The sequence below is a fragment of the Condylura cristata genome, unplaced genomic scaffold (genome assembly GCF_000260355.1).
Source record: "Condylura cristata isolate star-nosed mole 26May11 unplaced genomic scaffold, ConCri1.0 scaffold00002, whole genome shotgun sequence".
NCBI lineage: Eukaryota > Metazoa > Chordata > Mammalia > Eulipotyphla > Talpidae > Condylura > Condylura cristata.
Window position 1 is genome coordinate 25,622,394 of NW_004567103.1, and position 18,026 is coordinate 25,640,419.

The window sequence follows — 18,026 nt, forward strand, 5'->3', positions numbered from 1 at the left end:
TCTCTGGTGGGGGTGGGGGGCGTGAGGACCGAGAATAAGCTACTCCACCAATGAACAATTAGGGGAGACTAGAGGGAGCATCCTCCGCATGGAATCTTGGTGATGGCGTAACTCAGTTTTCATGGGAAGAAGGAAGGGGTCAGGGAGCTGGGCTTCAGTTCAGGTTTCTACTGGGAGGGAGGCGATTCCCACCAAGTCAAAGGGGGATGAGAAAACCAAAAGTGATGGCTGGCTCTTTACTATAGTAGTGAAACATGGTTCATATAAACTGCCTTTAAGAATTTCCAAGTACGATTATCAATAAACGGAATATTTGAGCTTCTGTGGATGTTATTGGAGTTATTTTGAATTCTTTGGCTCAAGCTTCAAATGACTTAAAGTTTAATTTCCAGTATATTTCACGCAGACCCGTATTGTTTCTGGCTTGAATTCTTTGGTCAGTTACTGAGACTCAGACTAATGGTTTCAATATTTGAAATTAACTTGTGTGTACCCTGAATCGTTTCAGCTCATCTAATATTGCATAAAAGTTTTTTTTCACCTAAAATTGGATGTTAGGAAAAGATATTAACTGAAATTTTATGAAAAATATGTCTCCTCTTGAAGTTAACTTTCTGAAAACTTAATATTCTCAAAATCGGTCCTCTCTGCCATACACTAAATCATTCTTTTCCCACTTCTCTTCCTGTCTGTTTTTTTGATCTCTCAGCCTTGAAGGTGACTTAGATTTCTTTCTCACTACAACCTCCATTGTCTGGAATTATGACTCTGGCCCTCCCTGACTTCCTGAAGGTTATTTTTCTGGTCACCTATCTCCCATGATGATCTGGGTCCTCTTTTCCCCATGTGTGGGGCTCTGCTCACCCTAGTTTATCTTTCCAGGCTTATCCAATTACAGGCAAGGTGCCACAAATTTTCATTTTGAAGTACTGCTCTGGTTGTGTTCACTCTTGCTCTGAGAAAGATAGTAACTGTATAGTGGTGTATCTAGTTGAAGTCTGAATTCCTGGTCACATCAACTTTGTAACTGAAGCTTGGGCATCTTTCTCTATTTTCTACTTCCATGAATGTTTTTACTTGGAATTTTCTACTGACTTCTTTTTATCTATCCATTTCTATCACCTGCTTGAAGACCTAGCTCAAAACTCCTCTTCTCTCGTCAGCGTCATGTCTTCCTTTCCTGCTCACTAATTCTCTTTATCCCATGCTCCTTCAAAACTGATATACATGGCGTATGTTGAACTTCTAATAGCTTGCTTTTCAATTATGTTTTTATTGTTTCTTACTCTATAGTTTATTTCCTTCAATAGAGTTTGTGTTTCTTGAAGTCATGGACTATATACTTTACTTCTTAGGGAAGTGCTTAATTTAGGGCTACAAACAAGATAAAGGCGAAAGGTTTATTAAAAAAAAACAGTGAAATTCAATAGTAGAACAAAACAATGAACCTTAGAAAGGTCAGCATGGGATCATTATTGATTATTGAATATAATAGATGATTTTATACAAAATTTTATTAATATAGTAAATCAATCAGTATATGATATATGATGTGATATGATATAATGTAATGTAATGCCATACAATATAATACAATACAATATAATATAATTTTAACTTACCACACTGAAAGTTTTTGCACTTTCTATTATTGGCCGGTATCCAGTACAGCGACACAAATTACCTAATTGAGAAGAGATCAACTTTTAAGTATATTAGTAATTTGATTATTTTGTGTTTGCCAAACAAGCACAATGACTCTTTGGAACAGACAAGCTTTTCAAAAGTAGATTCTGTGATTGCATTTTCTTCCTGAAAGTAAGAATTTGCAAATACGATCTTCCCCAATCAGCTCTTTTACTTCATTTCCCACTTCTGTCCTAGCTCATGTAACAGCCCACATGCAACCTTTACTAAGCCTCATAACAGCCCACATGCAACCTTTGCTAAGCCTCTCTCATGCCATCTCCTGCCCTCAAATGTCCTTAGGGAAAGTGCGCCATTTGTCAGGGCCCACTCCCTCTATCCTCTGGGGGTCTGTTGAACACCCTCCTCAGAGCTGTTTAACTCACCATCTAGATCTTTCCTCAGGTTGTTCATTGACTGTGTTGGGTAGGACAGCGTCATTTACATACAGACTGCCTCCCTCATTGGGAGAAGCTTTTGGAGAAGGTAAGGATTTCCTACATGTTCTTGAAACTTCCAGCACAGCACAGCAGAGGTTCAGGAAGTTTGGTATTGTTTTAATCAGTTAACATTTCCAATGCGGGTGTAAAAGGTGAGGAAGATACTTTCTAAAATGTACATTTAAATATTGAAGCCATTATAAATGCTATTGAAGAAAGACTTTATTAATATGGAAAGAAGTCTTATGGAATACTGTTAAAATTATATACATAATCTAAAATTATAATAGTCACAAATATTTGAGCTAGGTAAGCAAAACTATGTATAGAAAAGCCTGAAAGTAGTAGTTGATTATGCCTGTCATTTGGTAGAAGATAGATGAATTTTTTTCCTTCTTTTCAACTTTTTTTGCATTTTTCATAAAAAAAACAAATGTATTGTCTTTATACTGGAAAATTTTAAATCATGTTTAAATACAGTTTAGAGATTTAAGAAACAATATATGAATACAAATTGAGCAGGTTTAACCACTTGAAAGTAAAGTGTTTTGTGGAAGTTTGAGGCCAGCAGAAAGATGGTTAACAGATACACTCCTTTGTTTTTATTGGAGTAAGGATTGTTTAGGCAGAAACTACAATCACAAGATTGAGCAGCCATTATTTATTTATTTATTTTTGCTGGGAGGATAGAACATAGAAAGACTTGGATTTAGAATCTCTCTTTGGAGCAGAAGAAAGGAGCTGAAAATTCTGGAACATAACTGCACAGCCTGAGTAAAAACACTCAGAAGACAATGAACACCTTCTCTGTAATAAACCAAAAGCAAACACAAGAGGTCAAAGCGAGCTAGTGTTAGAATTTTTTATTTTTCATCTTAGTGACGTAATCAGTCTGGAAGCCCTACGACGAAGCTCACCAAGGGAAAGCTGATAGCACCCACTACAGAAAGTCTTCTGATTTTAAGTGGAAAAAAGAAGATCAAAACATTTCCTTAGTTTTGAAGGGGAAAGACAAGGTTAACTGGTGATTTACACCAGTTGACCATTTTAGAAGGAGTGTGCCATACATGACTGTCCTTTGAACTTTATTTTACATGGGCATTTTTCTTAAAATATGAACATGAAGTTTATCAGTGTGTTTAATGTTTATCGCTTTAGAAAAAACCCAAGTATATCAATTATAAGCAAAAACACTCATTCCACCTAGGTAGACTATACATCTAGAATAATGTTATCTATTTCATCAATTTAGCCAAACTTGACAACATCATCTCCTGCTGTTGTGTCAGTTACAGGCACAGAATCTGGGCCTACCTCAAAACTCCTCTTCTCTAGTAGCGTCATGTCTCCCCTTCCTGCTCACTAATTCTCTTTATCCATGCTCCTTCAAAACTTATATACATAGCATATGTTGAACTTCTAATAGCTTGCTTTTCAATTATGTTTTTATTGTTTCTTAGTCTATAGTTTATTTCCTTCAATAGAGTTTGTGTTTCTTCCACAAACACATTCAAAGAAAGAAGCAAAAGTATGACAAATCATAAGATCTCTGCTTTCTAAGTCCCTAAAACCTTATTTGTATAGATTATTTCATTGAGCCACGTGTCTGTTGCTCAAATCCATTCAGGTTTGGTTAAAATTACCACAAATTCATAGGGTGAAGTTTTAATAGCCCTGAATGAAAAGCGATAGAATTTAAGTTAAATTCTTGCTTCATTTTATTTTATATTTTTTCATTGTAAAACTGAATTGATGTCCAGATCTGGTAATTGAAAGGAACAAAGAGTTTTCTTACAATATTCAGAGGTTTGCTTGCACAGCTTTCTTGCAAGAAGTTGTGACCAGTTACTACTAAATATACAGTAGGTATATTTGTTACAGAAAACTACACTTGTTAACATGCTTTTCCTTTTTGGTGGAAAATTATGTTTGTTTATTTAAATTTAATAGTTATTTTGTCTTTGAGATTGAATTGCTCACCAAGCTTATCCATGATAACTAATTGCTATGTATGACCTCCTTGATATTATAATGAACTCAACCAGAACATAAGTATGTAAAGTATCTGAAAGTCTATTTTCTTTGTAAAATTAATTTTAGTAATTAAAGTTAATAAATGATTCTACTAGATTAACTTGATGGAGCAAAATCTCATTATTCTGCACTACCCAAATTTCCACATTTGGAAAAGATCATATTAAAAGTGTTAGAAACAGATCATTTGACTTTTGCAAGATGACAAAGGGCTCCATTAAGGGAGAAAAATGTGTAATAAAATCAATTTCTGGCACCACTGCTGCCAGAATAAAGACAGCCTTCCTGGGAAGGATTTGAGGTAGGTGGGTACTAAGGAGGTCTGCATCCTGGCCAGGAGACTGGAAATCGTAGGTGGTCACAACTTCTCCCTCTGGCCCAGGGTCTCCTTCTCCCTTCCACCTGGGGTCCAGGATGCTCACCTCCTAGAGCTTCCATTATCTGCGCGGGGGTTGGCTCCGGGTGGTTCCTCAGCAGGGTGTAGATGGACATCACCATCCCAGGGCTACAGAAGCCACACTGTGTCCCGTGGCACTTGGCAAGTCTTTCCTGAGGAGAATGGTACATTATTTGTACTCAAAACCTCTCATTTGCCCACTTCGGACACCAGACAGGAGAAATGCTTATCCAGTTATATAGTTAGCTTTCCAGAAATACCTGTAGGATAATAGATGTCATTCTGGGGGGTGGGGGGGGCAACTTTTATTTCTTGAAATCATATTCATTATTTTCCCCCTCAAGAAAAAATTGGTGTCCGGTATTAAGTCATTTTACTCTTAAGATGCTGGTTGGTGAAATAGGAAGTGTAGTTTACACGAATAAGCAAAAAGTGTTTATGTTTATGTGAGTTTTTCCTGAAACTGATTAGTTGTATGAGCTTTGGTGACTTACTAGACTTTTCTTTCACCTTTAAAATTATTATTAGGATAATAATGGTAATAATGGTATCTACTTTACAGGCGGCTATGAGGGTAAATGAACTATATGCAAATCATTTAGCATAGCCGCCAGCAAGCCACTGTCTTGCCCTTTTCCAGCTCTATTATAGAGCTTTCACTGGGTTAAATAAAGGGATCATGCTCAGTGAAATAAGTCAGAAGGAAAAAGAACAATATTGAATGGTTTCATTTATAGGAGGGACATAAGAGAAACAGATAAGACACAGGGAAAAAAGTTGTATTGTTACTACAATACAAAGCACAACAAAAACAAACAATTATAAACTATAGCTATCCTGTGTGGGGGAGGGAGATGGGTAGAAGGAGGGAGGGAAGAATGTGGTGGACGGTAGTGATGATGTGTGGGTGAATTGGGAGAGGAGAGGAAACATTGTCTTAAAATGAGTAACAATGTAAGTAGATCTGTAAATTAATTAAAAAAGAAAAAAGTCATCATCTATAGAAATGCTTTAAATATTGTAAACTGTTATTTAATTGTGTCGTGCCATTCTCATTTAATTTATTCACAGTCAGGTTTACTCATTCAGTCAGATTAACAAACTGATCGAGAGTGAGAAAACTCTTTGCCTACTCTATGGAGACACTCTCTTGTGAAGATGTGCTTGGAAGACATGGCCCTTGGCTCCCCTGTGGGTCTCCCTCACTCAGCTGGCTGGCTTGAGTGTGACTCAAATGTTTTAAAATAGATGTTTTTGGAAAATCATTATACCTATAGCTGAGAGACATGAACTGTCACCAGGAGCCACGCTGCCAGAGGAAGCTCTTTACTCCATTTTCACTATCTTCTAAGAGAAGGAGTTTCAGGGGGATAACATAACTCATAATTTTCTCTCTACATGTTGCATCTAAAAGAAGCTCTCAGAAATTCCTATTCTAGTATATACAATATTACCATTATTTAAAGAAGTTTCATAAGCTTTAGTGAACACTTTGCATTTGGTTGAAATGTTTTATGGTAGCACGGTAAACAGTCACTCCTGAGATAATTGGGGAGTAGTTTGTAGACCTCTCTGTTAGAATTTAGCCATTTTAAAATGTCATAGACAACTAGCATTTTATAGAAATGATCTCATTTCCTTCTATCAAAGCGGACAGTCCTTGTTTTAGCTTAAGTCAGGAAGACTGGCATTAAGATATATTAAACAACATCACGATATATCATTAAAGTATGTTAAAATGAATGCAGATTTTTTATAGTTCTTTGGGTTGAGATATATTTATATCAACGAAGGGATCTTTTGAATACAAATCTATATAAAGATCCATAACTGTGAAACACTGAATCACAGCATGAGAATTTGAACGCACGTTGGGAGTCCTTAGCCTACTCGGGATAGCTGCCCCATTGCGCCCTCACCTGCACGGGGTGGATCCTGGTCTTGATGCTTCCGACACCTTCCACGGTGGTGACCGCTGCCCCGTACAGAGAGCAGATGGGTACCAGGCATGCGGTGACTGGATAATGACTGATGGAATTATGTAAAGAGAACACATTCGCCTCGTCAGGATTGGGAAACAGAACTCAGGGAGTTATTTCAGTTCAGGCCACTTGTACATTCCTGAGCAGACAGATAAATTTCTGAATGTATCTGAGGAAAGGCTTATATATGGCTAGTTAGAATGATAGAAAGGGTGAGAAAAGAATAATAAAGAGTTTTAGGTAGGACCTCAGAGAGTCTCTCATTCTCCATCCCTCCTCTCATGCGAGGAAAAAGCAGTCTTGTCCTCATCATAAGATGATATATTAACTTATATAACCGAATAGATGATCTGGTTGCATACTCCTCAAATTAAATCAGAATTTCTGGCGTGAGAGGAATTCATCATTTTTAAAAAGCCCCAGCTGAGTGCAAGCATGCCTGGCTGTCTCTCCTGCGGTGTCTATAGTCATACGGCAGACAGTCAGCCTAAGGCCTCAGCTCACCGGTTGCAAACGGGGGCCAGACGGCATTGCTTCAGTTTTGCCTCTTACTTCCCACACAGGCTATGTTCTAATCTCTTTTCAGGTGTGGGGATCGCCCCTTCCTCAGGGAATGTCTACTTTATTGTCCTACTCAGGCTGAAGGAGTGAAGGAAGGATAAGAGTTTTGGCTGCAGCAGCAAATCTTTAATCTTACCTATTAGAGGCCCTGGAGGAGCTTGATATACAAAGCAATAGCAGCTTCATTGTGTGTCTTCCAATTTTCATTCCATGAAGTTTACTCCCTCTAATCTTATCTCAGTCTTCCTTTTCTCTCAACAAGGCTCCCCTCACTCACCCCCCACTGCCCTGCTAGAGGCAATGTGGCTGGAGCTGCAGCAAGTCTCACGTGCACTCCAGGTCCAGAGGGTGAAGGATGCTCCTCCCCCACCTGCTCCCTGGGTGCCATCTCTTCCTGTCTCCCAGTGGCTTTACTCCATCATCAGTTGTCCTCTTTGTTCCTAAGGTCTATTTCCCTAAACTACTTTGACTCAAGAAATAGATTCAAATGTTTAATGTGCTAAAAGCAGAAAATCTCAAAACTGATGTCTCTCCCCAGCTACCGGTCCATCTTTCTTCTATCAAGTTTCTCCGAGAGCTAGCCACAGCTCCAGTCTTCCAGGCAGTCCTGTGCCACCTCTGCTGTGCTGCCAGCTCTATCTCTCCGTGGCCATTGCTTGAGCAGCACCAGGGGCTCTCTGATATTTCATGTTCCTTCAGCTCCAGCTGCTCTCTGCCTCCTCTACGGAGGCCTCATTCTTTGCTGTCTGGCTGTCTCTCCACTGCGGTCCACACTTATAAGCTCCCCCTGCGGCTAATACTGAAAGCCTGGCATGCCACTAATTGGTCACATGACTCTTGCAAATGATTTAACCCTCCTTGCCTCTCTTTCCTCTTTTTATGATGTGAGTGATAGTCATGTATGTTTCCAAGCTGTTTGAATGTGCTAATATTTGCAATAATATAGGCAATAGTCCCCAGCTATCCCAGTAGATGTGTTCCAAGACCCCTCCAGATGCTACAACTGCAGATACCAAATCTATAACTACTGTGTTTTCTCCTATATATAATTACTTTTTATAGTTCATACATGTATCATTTAATCACCTTGGCTCTGAGTCTTTGACAAGGAGTTATCTCACCTCTGTGTCTAAGCAATTCTTGCCTAGGGCTCACCTCCCCAACCTCCAAAATCTGCTTCAGAGCAAAGACATGCTCTGAAGGGTGCAGAAGGGTGCAGGGCCTGAGCAGGAGCATGGCCTGAGCAGGAGCATGGCCTGAGCAGGAGCATGGCCTGAGCATGGTTAGGGGTGCGAGTGGACCAGGAAAGAGGGAGGCGCTCTTCTCCCAGGTGCGCCCCGAGCCAGACGGCGCCAAAGAAAAGGATACTGGATCTTCTTGGTCTTGGGGTCATATCTGGACACCATGACGGTGCAGGCACCACAGCCTCCTCCCCCACAGCCATACTTGGTGCCTGTCAGGCGGACTGGAAGCAAAGGAGTCAAGGAAATAGGGCTCAGGCACTTTGCTTTTAAACTTCCTGCCCTTGCTGTCAGTAACAAGTAACAGGTTTTCTTGAGTTTGTACCAAGTTTTCTTGCTTAGAAAGATTGTTCTACTTTCAGCATATAAATGGATTCATTGATGAAAGACAGGTGAAGAGAAATCCTTGCAGACACACCTGCACCTGCCTTATCTAAAAGCCTCAGTCCGGGTACATTTCTGAGTACAAAACTTTCCAGACTTCAGAAAGGCAATAAGAGCATTCTCTAGGGGACTAGGTGGCAAGTCATAATCAAACACCTGAATATCTCTGCCCAGCACCATATGGATATTCAAATTAAGTGAGATCCACGAAGACAACAAAGAAGCTTGTGCCTGGTTAGGTGAGGATTTGCATCCAAATGAGGTGTGCCAACCTGTTGAATTCAAAACTGTGAACCTGCTGGAGCCATGTGATGCTCTCACTGAGGAGGTGATGGGAGGTGTGCAAAACTCAAAATCCCCGTGGGAGGTTTCACTTTCCTTGGTTCCGCAGTGTAAGGCATCTGCCTTCTTATGGGATTAGTGATTAAGTTTATCACCATGGCTCCAGAGCCGGTAATGTCCACAGTCCCTGTGTACATTTTCCTCATAAGAAATTTGCATATTTCATAAAGGGAGAACAACTAATATATGTGAACTCTGCTTTCTTTTCCATACGAGTCTATTGAAATTTGCAAATTTTTTCCCCTTCTAGTTGAGGTTTAAAAAGGATTTAATGGGTGGAGGACATAATGGAGTTGGGTGGAGGTTAAGACCAACTTCATCTTGGAAACTGCTGCCTAGAGAGGGTAATACTAGGCCAGGAGGCCCCTGGAGGAAAGGCCTGGGGAGTTCTCTACCACAGTCCAGAGGGGCCACACCGCCCCCTTGGGCTGTTGGTGCCTAGGGGGAGCTAGTTCTGTCTGCTCAGGAGGGTCTGAGTTTCCACCTCCAGGCAGGAGATGGACTTGGCTGCAGGTGACACTTCAGGGGAGCTCTACTGAAAGGGCAGGAGAGGCAAAGCCTCCTCTCCTCTTTGCCTTCGGCACGCTGAAATATCCCAGCATGTGATTCCAAGAGGGGCCACACTTCACTTTCTTGGGGCTTTAAAATAGTGCTGTGATCACATGTTAACGCTGGCCTGGGTGAGAGTGAATTGTTTTGACCGAGTGTTTTGTCCTTTGGCCCAAACCAGTTTGATACTCGGCCACCCCTGCAGACGTCACCCCCACCAGATGCACCTGACTCAGAGGTCATGTCCCTCTGTGGACGCATCAGGTTGCTCATCTTTAGGGAGGGTTGCTGGAATAAAGACCAGCCCCAGTGAAATCTGAATTTCAGATAAGCAACCAATGCTCTCTTAGGTAAGTAAGTCCTATGCATTCAAATTCAGATTTAACAGGGCATCTGTCTTCTATTTGTATTTGCTAGGTCTGGTGACCTCCTTAAGTTCAAATACAAACAAGAAGCTTATCTTTTTAAGTGGCATTGGTTCTCAGTGTCCCCCAGAAACACAGCCCATAGCCTATCCAGAATGTCTTGAAGGGGCAGCGTATACACTGGAATTCCACTGGGATCTGGTCATTTATCAACGAGTTACCATGTCTGCTCTGCCAGACGGGGCATGTGACAGGGTCACCTAGATCCTTTTCCTCCTTGGCTTCACACCTTATTTCTCCTCCTTTATCTCTTATCACTTCCTCCTACCACCCATAACTCTTAAACTACCATAGTCTCTTGTCTTAGTGTCCCCAGCCCCCTCCTGCTGCCAGGAACACCCTTTCCCCAAAACTTCTGTTTGCCCAGCAGATTCTTCCTCAACCCCCATCTCTTTCTCACCCCCATGTCCCATGTGAGTGGCAGCTCCTATGGCCCCACAAGTCACTCTGGCTTCCTCCACTTCCACCACAATCTCCCTCACTCAACCGAAGGCAGATGCTGTCTCTTCCACTGACCCCTGAATACCTGCTGCTTGGTCAAGTCTGTTGGTTGTGTGAAGAATTATTTCAAAAGCTGTTAACAAGTGTCAGGGCTTCAGCGATGAGCGTGTGAAGGGTGTTGGCCAATATGATACTCAGGGAAGCCCTGAGCCATCCCATTTCCCCAGACAGACCCTCCTGGTAACAAAGCAGCTATAAATGACACACCCTCCTTGACTAAGTAGCTGCAGGCTCTTTCGGGTGCTTTATCTGGTTCTGTGGATCAGATTGCTTAAACCTGGCCAGAAGGTGTCAAGGAATAGGTGATGCAGGATTGCACCCAGCAGGTCTGGGCTGGGCAGGGTGTGGGCTGGGTGAGTCAGTGGGAGGCTGCCACTCTGGGCCAGGCAGGGAGATGGGCTCACCTCCAAACACATATTGCTCTTTGTGTGACTATGTCCCATTCTGAGAATGATACAAAGACAGGTCCCAAGTCAGCAGTGAACTGGGGTTTTGTGGGAGCTTCAGACTTCTATAGTACTGCAGGAGGAGAATGTTACATCATGAATATAAGTTTATTATTATTATTTTTCCATCAGCACATGGTGAGTTTACTGAGGGAAGAAAAGAAGGAAAGAGAGATGCCTGCCCAGATGCAGACAGGCAGGCTTCAAAGAGAAGAGCCTCAATTTTGGAAGGTCTAATTTTAAGAAATGTCTACATAGACATGGCAGGCAGTGAGCTGCCTGAACAGAGGTGTGGGTGCAGAGTTTTGAATGTGGTCAAGCAAGTCTCAGGAAAAGCTAAAGCAGTTGGTGCTGGTCTCTGCTGATTCTGGCAGAGGAGCTGCAGCTACCCACAAATATTCAAGTTATTCATAACTTGAGGAACACATTAAAAATAAAGCTCTCGACTCCACTCTGGACAGGAATGGACAGAAGGGAGAGAGGTGGGTCCAGGGCAGGGTTGCCAATTGCCCTCTGGTTAGGCTTATTCAGGAATCTGTGTGTTTACAGTGGGCTCCTAGTGCAGATGAAGTTCTTCATTTCTGCGACTGACGAAAGCCTGGGGAAGTGTGCTATGGATTTAAAAGTGACAGAAGAGCACAGTGAAGGTGACTGCTAAGACACCGAAGCCGAGTAAATTGGTGAAAGCACAGAACCAATGAGGGGAATTTGGATGTGTGTTGGGGTGTGTAACTATGAACCCAGTTCCCAGAACAGAACATTAGGGAATGATAATGGCTAATGTAGTACAGTGACTGGGTGAGAAACCAGACTTTACAAGCCAACACAGGTTATTCACCTAGAGCAAAATCAAGGTGCCTTGTAAAAAAATAAGTCTTAGTATATTCTCTTTTTGCCACCCGATCCAGATTGACTGCAGCCAAATATAAGGATATGGACTTTCCTCAGGTAGACTAGCAGATTCACTTCAGGATTAGCATTCTTCTCTATGACCTACGTTGTGAAGGAGAGAAGAGATTTTAGAAAGGTATTACCAATGTGTTATAGCAATTTTATTCATTATTTGGGGGATTGTTATTGAAAGAAGGTGGTTTCATCAGAAAAAATAATAATAAGCTTTTCTAACACTTGGGACCAGGATTTTGCAGAAATTATGACAACTTATTTCAATGTCAGAATTTTCCGAACCGGAATTTTGCAGAAATTATGAGACCTTATTTCAATGTCAGAATTTTTCAATATAGATGACCATTATAAATTCTGAATTGTTGTTCCTTCGAGTTGCTGAGGAATGACACTGAAGGCATTTCTGCACCCTGTGGAATTGGGTGTATGGGGAAGGCTTTCCCACACGAACACCAAGAATCGGACACCAGCTGGGTGTCCAAGTATCCAACTTAATTTAGCTCAATTCAGACACTAACTCCCCACAAACAGAATCAGATCCCACAGGGTAAGGACTCTGTCATCCAAGATCACCTTTTTCAGACTCCAGCTGCAAAACCAAACCTATGACCTGTGTTCCTTCCCCTCAGATTCAGCTGTCAGTCATGAGCTCAGGCGATTGCACATGTTTCTGACTGATTTGAGTAAATCAGAGACATTTCCATAATGTCCATCCTAGGTTTGATTCATTTGCTAGTGTGGCTCACAGAACTTAGGAAACCTTTTTGCTCATTAGATCATGGAATAAAGGATGTATCACAGGAGTAGCTAGATGAAAAAGTGTTCATGGCAAGGTGTGGGATGGGGAGGAGCTCCCATGCCTTCTCAGGGTGCACCCCTTTCCTGGCAGCTGATCTATTCACCAACTTGAAGCTTTCTGTATCTCATCCTCTTAGTTTTTACGGAGGTCACATTAGTTAGGCACAATTGATAGACCACTGACGATTGGTACAACCTCCAGCCCCTCTCCCTTCGTGGGTGGTACTGGAAGTTTTTACTCTCTAATCACTGAGTTGGTTTTCCAGGCAACCAGCCTTCACCTTCTGAAAGTCATTCACATAACAAAAGACACCTTTCTTACACATGAAACCCTAAGCTTGGGGAGTTGTGAGTTGGAAATTATGGGCAAAGATCAAATTTATATGAAAATTATAATTTGGTCATCAGAATGACCAAATATATATTTCTTATCAAACGAGTATCATAAACCCAGGTGGGAAAACACATAGATTCCAAAACTGACCCAGATAACTCATGGCCATAGCCAGTCATAGAAATGTTAGCCAGATTACTCCTAAAGGAGTCACAGGGAACATGTTTTGCAGGGGGGCACTTGTGTCCATAATCCCTGTTTCGCCCCTTCTCCATGAAATGCAAGTGCCAGTGTGTGAAGGAAGCGCAGAGGGAGAAGGTATCTATCTCCACGCTGGCTGTCAGACTGTGCTTCAGCTGCTCCAGTGATCAAAGCTGGCAAAGCAGATGAAAGCTGTGTGCTCTCCTGGCCCAGGCAGCAACTCTGCGAGGTGGAGTCAGGCAAGACCAAGGGAAGAGTTGGAGAGAAACTTACTTGGAAGGGCAGTGACACTGAATCCAGAAAAAGAGGGCATCGTCCCACTAACAGTGTTATTTATTTTTATCACCCACAGAAAAGGAAAGAGACCTATGTTATTCTTCATATACTGCCTCCTATTTCCAAACATCCTTTTGAGTTCAGATACACTTAGCCAGATCTGAACTAACCACCCATCCACTTGGAATCATAATGTGTAGAAGGTACTAAGCATGGGGGCATCACAGAAGCCAAGCACTATGGTAATTAAGATTTGCTATAGCACCTAACAGTGGTCGTGGAAACTTTTTCCAAAGGTGGAAGAATAGGAATTAGGGGAATAAGATGGCAGGTGAGCTAAGACTACTATATGGCATTTGGAGAATGAAGATTCCAAAAAGGGAGAAAAGCAAGTTTAGATTTTGGGTAATTAATTAAAGACTGTCAGCTATAATCCTGATATATCAAATGAGTCCTATTCCTGCCACTTAGAGACTATTTAAGTAGCATGTAAGAAATACTATTCATAACATTAGTCACTCTCTTATCCTGTCCTGGTATGTCCTATTTTTTCCAACAATTTATAGATACTTGGAAAATCTTAAATTTTTTTACTAGGCATATGAAAAGCATACAAGTGCTTTGGTAAAGCACTTGTAATCAGATATGTGAGTGAAACCACTTTACATTAACCTTAGCTAACCTCAGATTAGCTAAACTCAGGAAGTTTGATTATACCAAACATTAGCACATCATAGATTGACACACCCATAAGACAAGGAATCAGCAACTTCATGCAATGAATTGCAGGAAATGTAACTGGTGCAGTTCTATGAAAAGTTACCGGTAGTGACACCAGCAGGCTACAGTCTCCCCAGAGGGGGAAGAGACACATCTTAGGCTTCTTGTCACAGCATCTCTTGGGGGGTGATGGGGAATTGGCCTGTGTGTCTATCATTGTGGTAATGGAAAAGTAGGATGAAGAATGTGCATATGCTGGAGAACTATGCGTGCAGAAGGAATGAGCCAAGTTTTCAAAGAGCAACATGGATAGATCTCAAAAACTGTGCTAAGTCACAAAAAAATCAAATGGAGAGTGAAAAATAAAAAAATCAAATCTAATACCACTGTGTAAATAAAAAATACACATGTACTTGAGCATAGCCACACTGTCTACATTTCAAGGATACATCTGTATTTCTAAATAACCACATGGAAGATAGAATTTAGACTATAGTGTATATATTTACACATACATATATTTATAGAGATATGTAATTTTAAAAGCATAAGCGTATATATGCAGGGGAGAAATAGATGATGGGAAATAAAAAGCAAAAATAAAATAATATAAAAAGAATGAGGAGTCTTGTCCGTGGTCTAAGAGAAGGTAAAATAACCACAAAAATAAAAACAAAACCATTTCTTCATAGAATTGTATGCATCTGTATGGCATCCTTCTGATGCCATGTGGAACGTGTCTTACAAAATTTGTAAAACAAAAAGGGTAAAAACAGCAAAATATAAGCTCCACGTTTGAAAGACTGAAACTGGAGAGCAACTAGCCTTTCTAATGTGCTACTAGACAGTAAGCCAATAGAGCAGCAAAACCCATTTTAACATTTAGAAAGTTCTTAGGTTTTGAGTGACTACAAACTGTCACCCAGCAGTCATTTCTCTGATTTTCCAGTTGGTCTCAATGTGCTCAAAATTCTGCACTATCAACAGACAGTATTGCTAAACCCATTTTCTTCACTCTTTCTCATTCACTTTTTTTCATTTTATAGGTTTCGTAAAAATGATGTTTCCCTGCTATTTTGCCTCAATTAAAAGTTGTTATCTCCTTTTAGATGAATGGAATCTAATATGACTGAGACTTGTAGAAGCAAAAACACTAACACCAAATTCCTTTCTGCGATAAATTTTATTTTAAAATTTTACTTGCGTTTTCCTCTAATTGTTCACAAGCACCTCAGACTTTCTATTTACTTTGTAAATTAAAGTACTGGGTTGACAGTCTCCCTGGTGGTGTAGGGATTAAAGACATAGCGCTGTCTATCAAGCTATGACAGCCACTGCAGTGAGAGTTCCATCCCCAGCCCCGAAGGTGACCCACACGGCTCCGCAGACCTCCCCTGTCTCACCCACTGATCCCCTCAGCAGTGTATTTCAGCACATCTGCCTGTTCTGCTCTCCAAGTCTCTGATGAATCCTCTCACCCCCCACACCTCTGGCTTACACCCCAGTTCTTGAATGCATAGATAAATAAAATCTTAAAAAAAAATACGTTACTGGGTGATACAGTTAAGATTTAGAATTGCCACAACTCCATGGTACAGACAGAAACCTATAATTTCATCACGCAGAAAGAGACACTTCAGTCTCTGTTTCCTCAGTCAGAGGGAATTTATTAAGGAAAAGGAAAAATCATTGAGTTTATGCTTTTATATTCTTCAGTGTCACAAATGCCTTCCTTTAAAAAAGCAGTGGTGAGCTTTCAAGTAGAAATCAAGTAAAGCTAGTTGAAATAGGAGGGAACGACAGTTTTCATACCTGTATCCTGGAGCCTAACTGTCAGAATTCACTCTCATTATAACTAATGATCCATGTTCAAGATCACATCTCTATATGTGACTTCAAAAAGACAGAAGAGAGAGAGGTTAAAGAAACAAAAAGCAGCATCGTAGTGTCTAAAAGAAAGTAGCTTTACTTGCATCCCTGTTATATGACAACTCATTAATCATCACACAAACTTACCTTTTTTCCATTCACAAAAAAAATGAGCTCATCAGAACTAGGAAGAGACGGCATCACGCCAGGGGAAACTCCACCAGCAGAGAGCTTTTTTTGTTTTCTGAAAAGCAGATAGGTGGGAACAAAGACCTGGAGCCCTGGAGCCTTAGGGAAGCCCAAATTGCAGCGGCAGGCTGGTGGGGGGTGATTTATAGTCTCAGGGCCGGAACAGGAGCGCCAACCACGGCTGCCCGCCCGCCCATGAAGGAGCACTCAGAGAGCACGCAGCGGCTCTTGGCAACCGCACACTAAGCTGCTGCCTTCCCACGAGTGAGTCACCTTTGCCTGTGCCCTTTGGAGGCCAAGACTGGTTTCCCCAGGGGTATGAGCTGGGAGCCAGGTATTAGCAAATGAAAGTGAGTTTTGAACTTATTATTTTTTTTATTTGACCAGCCACACTATCCATCAATACAAAATCCATGAACCTTTTATTCTTTCTTCCTTTTTTTTTTCTTATGTTAGAGGGCAAAGGGAAGATTTCATCATGCACAGAAAGCAATGACTTCACAAATATATTTCTTAAACGTAATTATATCCACCTTCAAGTACATTTTCTTTTCTTAGCTTTTTGGTGCTCACTTACTCCTTCTAGTCATCCACCTGCGGAGGACCGCGGTCATGCGCACAGGCTTGCAGTGTGCCGAGTCCGTTCTGAAGACTCCTTTACTCTTCCAGCAGCTTCGCTTTGTGGAGGAAGGAACGGAAGCACAGAGACATTAAGCAACTTGTCCATCTCATACAGGCAATGGTGGGAGTGTTGCTCCAGAATCCACTCCCGCCCCCCCTTATTTGTGTGTGTCAAAGACTACTTAGCATTTTTTCCCTAAAAATTATATGTATATATAACACATATGTATTTTTTCATATCATTCTTCATTTTGTACATTTTTTTATCTCACAGGCCACCACTTCACCCATGTGCTATCACCATAGTCGGGTGAGCTCTTCCCACTCCAGTTTTGATCCTGTTCTCCTCTGTTCCCCCATAGAATGTCTCTGGCTTATAGTTGTTAGTCATGTTCATTTTTATTTTATTACAATTACTTTTTTTTCTTTCCTGAACCCTTACACTCCTCCTATAAGTGAAACCATCCAATATTTTTCCTTTTCTTTCTGGCTTATTTCATAAAACATGATCCCTTCCATCTCCATCCATGTTGCCACAAATGGCATGTTTATCTTTTTTGATTGCGGAGTAATAGTCCATTGTGTATATATGCCACATCTTCTTGATCCATTTTTGGGCATTTGGGTTGACTCCACACCTTCCCTATAGTAAACAGTGTAGCAGTAAACATGGGGGTGCAGGTGTCCTTTTGAATCAGTGTTTTTGTGTCTTGTGGGTAGATACCTAGGAGTGGGATTGCTGGGTTGTAGGGAAGCTCCATGTTTAGCAGTTTGAGGAACCTCCAAACAGTTTTCCATAGTGGTTGTACTAGTTTGCATTCCCACCAGCAGTGCAGGAGAGTTCCTTTTTCTCCACCTCGCCAACATTTGCTGTTCAGAGTCCCACTCTTTAACACTTCCTGTGCTCCAGATGGCAATGTGGGGGGAAGTGAGGATGGTCACCAGCTTCTGCAGGAGGCCTTGTAGGCTTGGAAAGGGTATTGCCAAGCTTCTGAATATGAGAAGCCATTTCAGGGTTTGGAAGAGTGGGTGATAGGATTTGATTTGCTTTACTAAGAATGGAGGGTTGTGGCAAAAGCATGGGAAAGGAGAGATAATTAGAAGTTGTGATGGTGGTAGAGTTG

The 18,026-nt window shown here is 41.2% G+C and overlaps 1 protein-coding gene across 1 annotated transcript in view; it reads right to left on the reverse strand.

Annotated features, from left to right (window-relative positions):
• LOC101627977 (aldehyde oxidase 4) overlaps nt 1–16,293 on the reverse strand; it is a 54,691-nt gene extending 38,398 nt beyond the window's left edge. The window contains exons 1-6 of the mRNA XM_004674833.2: nt 16,240–16,293; nt 11,903–11,981; nt 8,469–8,565; nt 6,477–6,585; nt 4,583–4,709; nt 1,623–1,684 (exon numbers count right to left, since the gene is read on the reverse strand). Of these exons, the coding sequence (XP_004674890.1) occupies nt 1,623–1,684; nt 4,583–4,709; nt 6,477–6,585; nt 8,469–8,565; nt 11,903–11,981; nt 16,240–16,293 (528 nt within the window). The remainder of the gene's footprint in view (nt 1–1,622; nt 1,685–4,582; nt 4,710–6,476; nt 6,586–8,468; nt 8,566–11,902; nt 11,982–16,239) is intronic.
• Between the last annotated feature and the right edge of the window lie 1,733 nt (nt 16,294–18,026).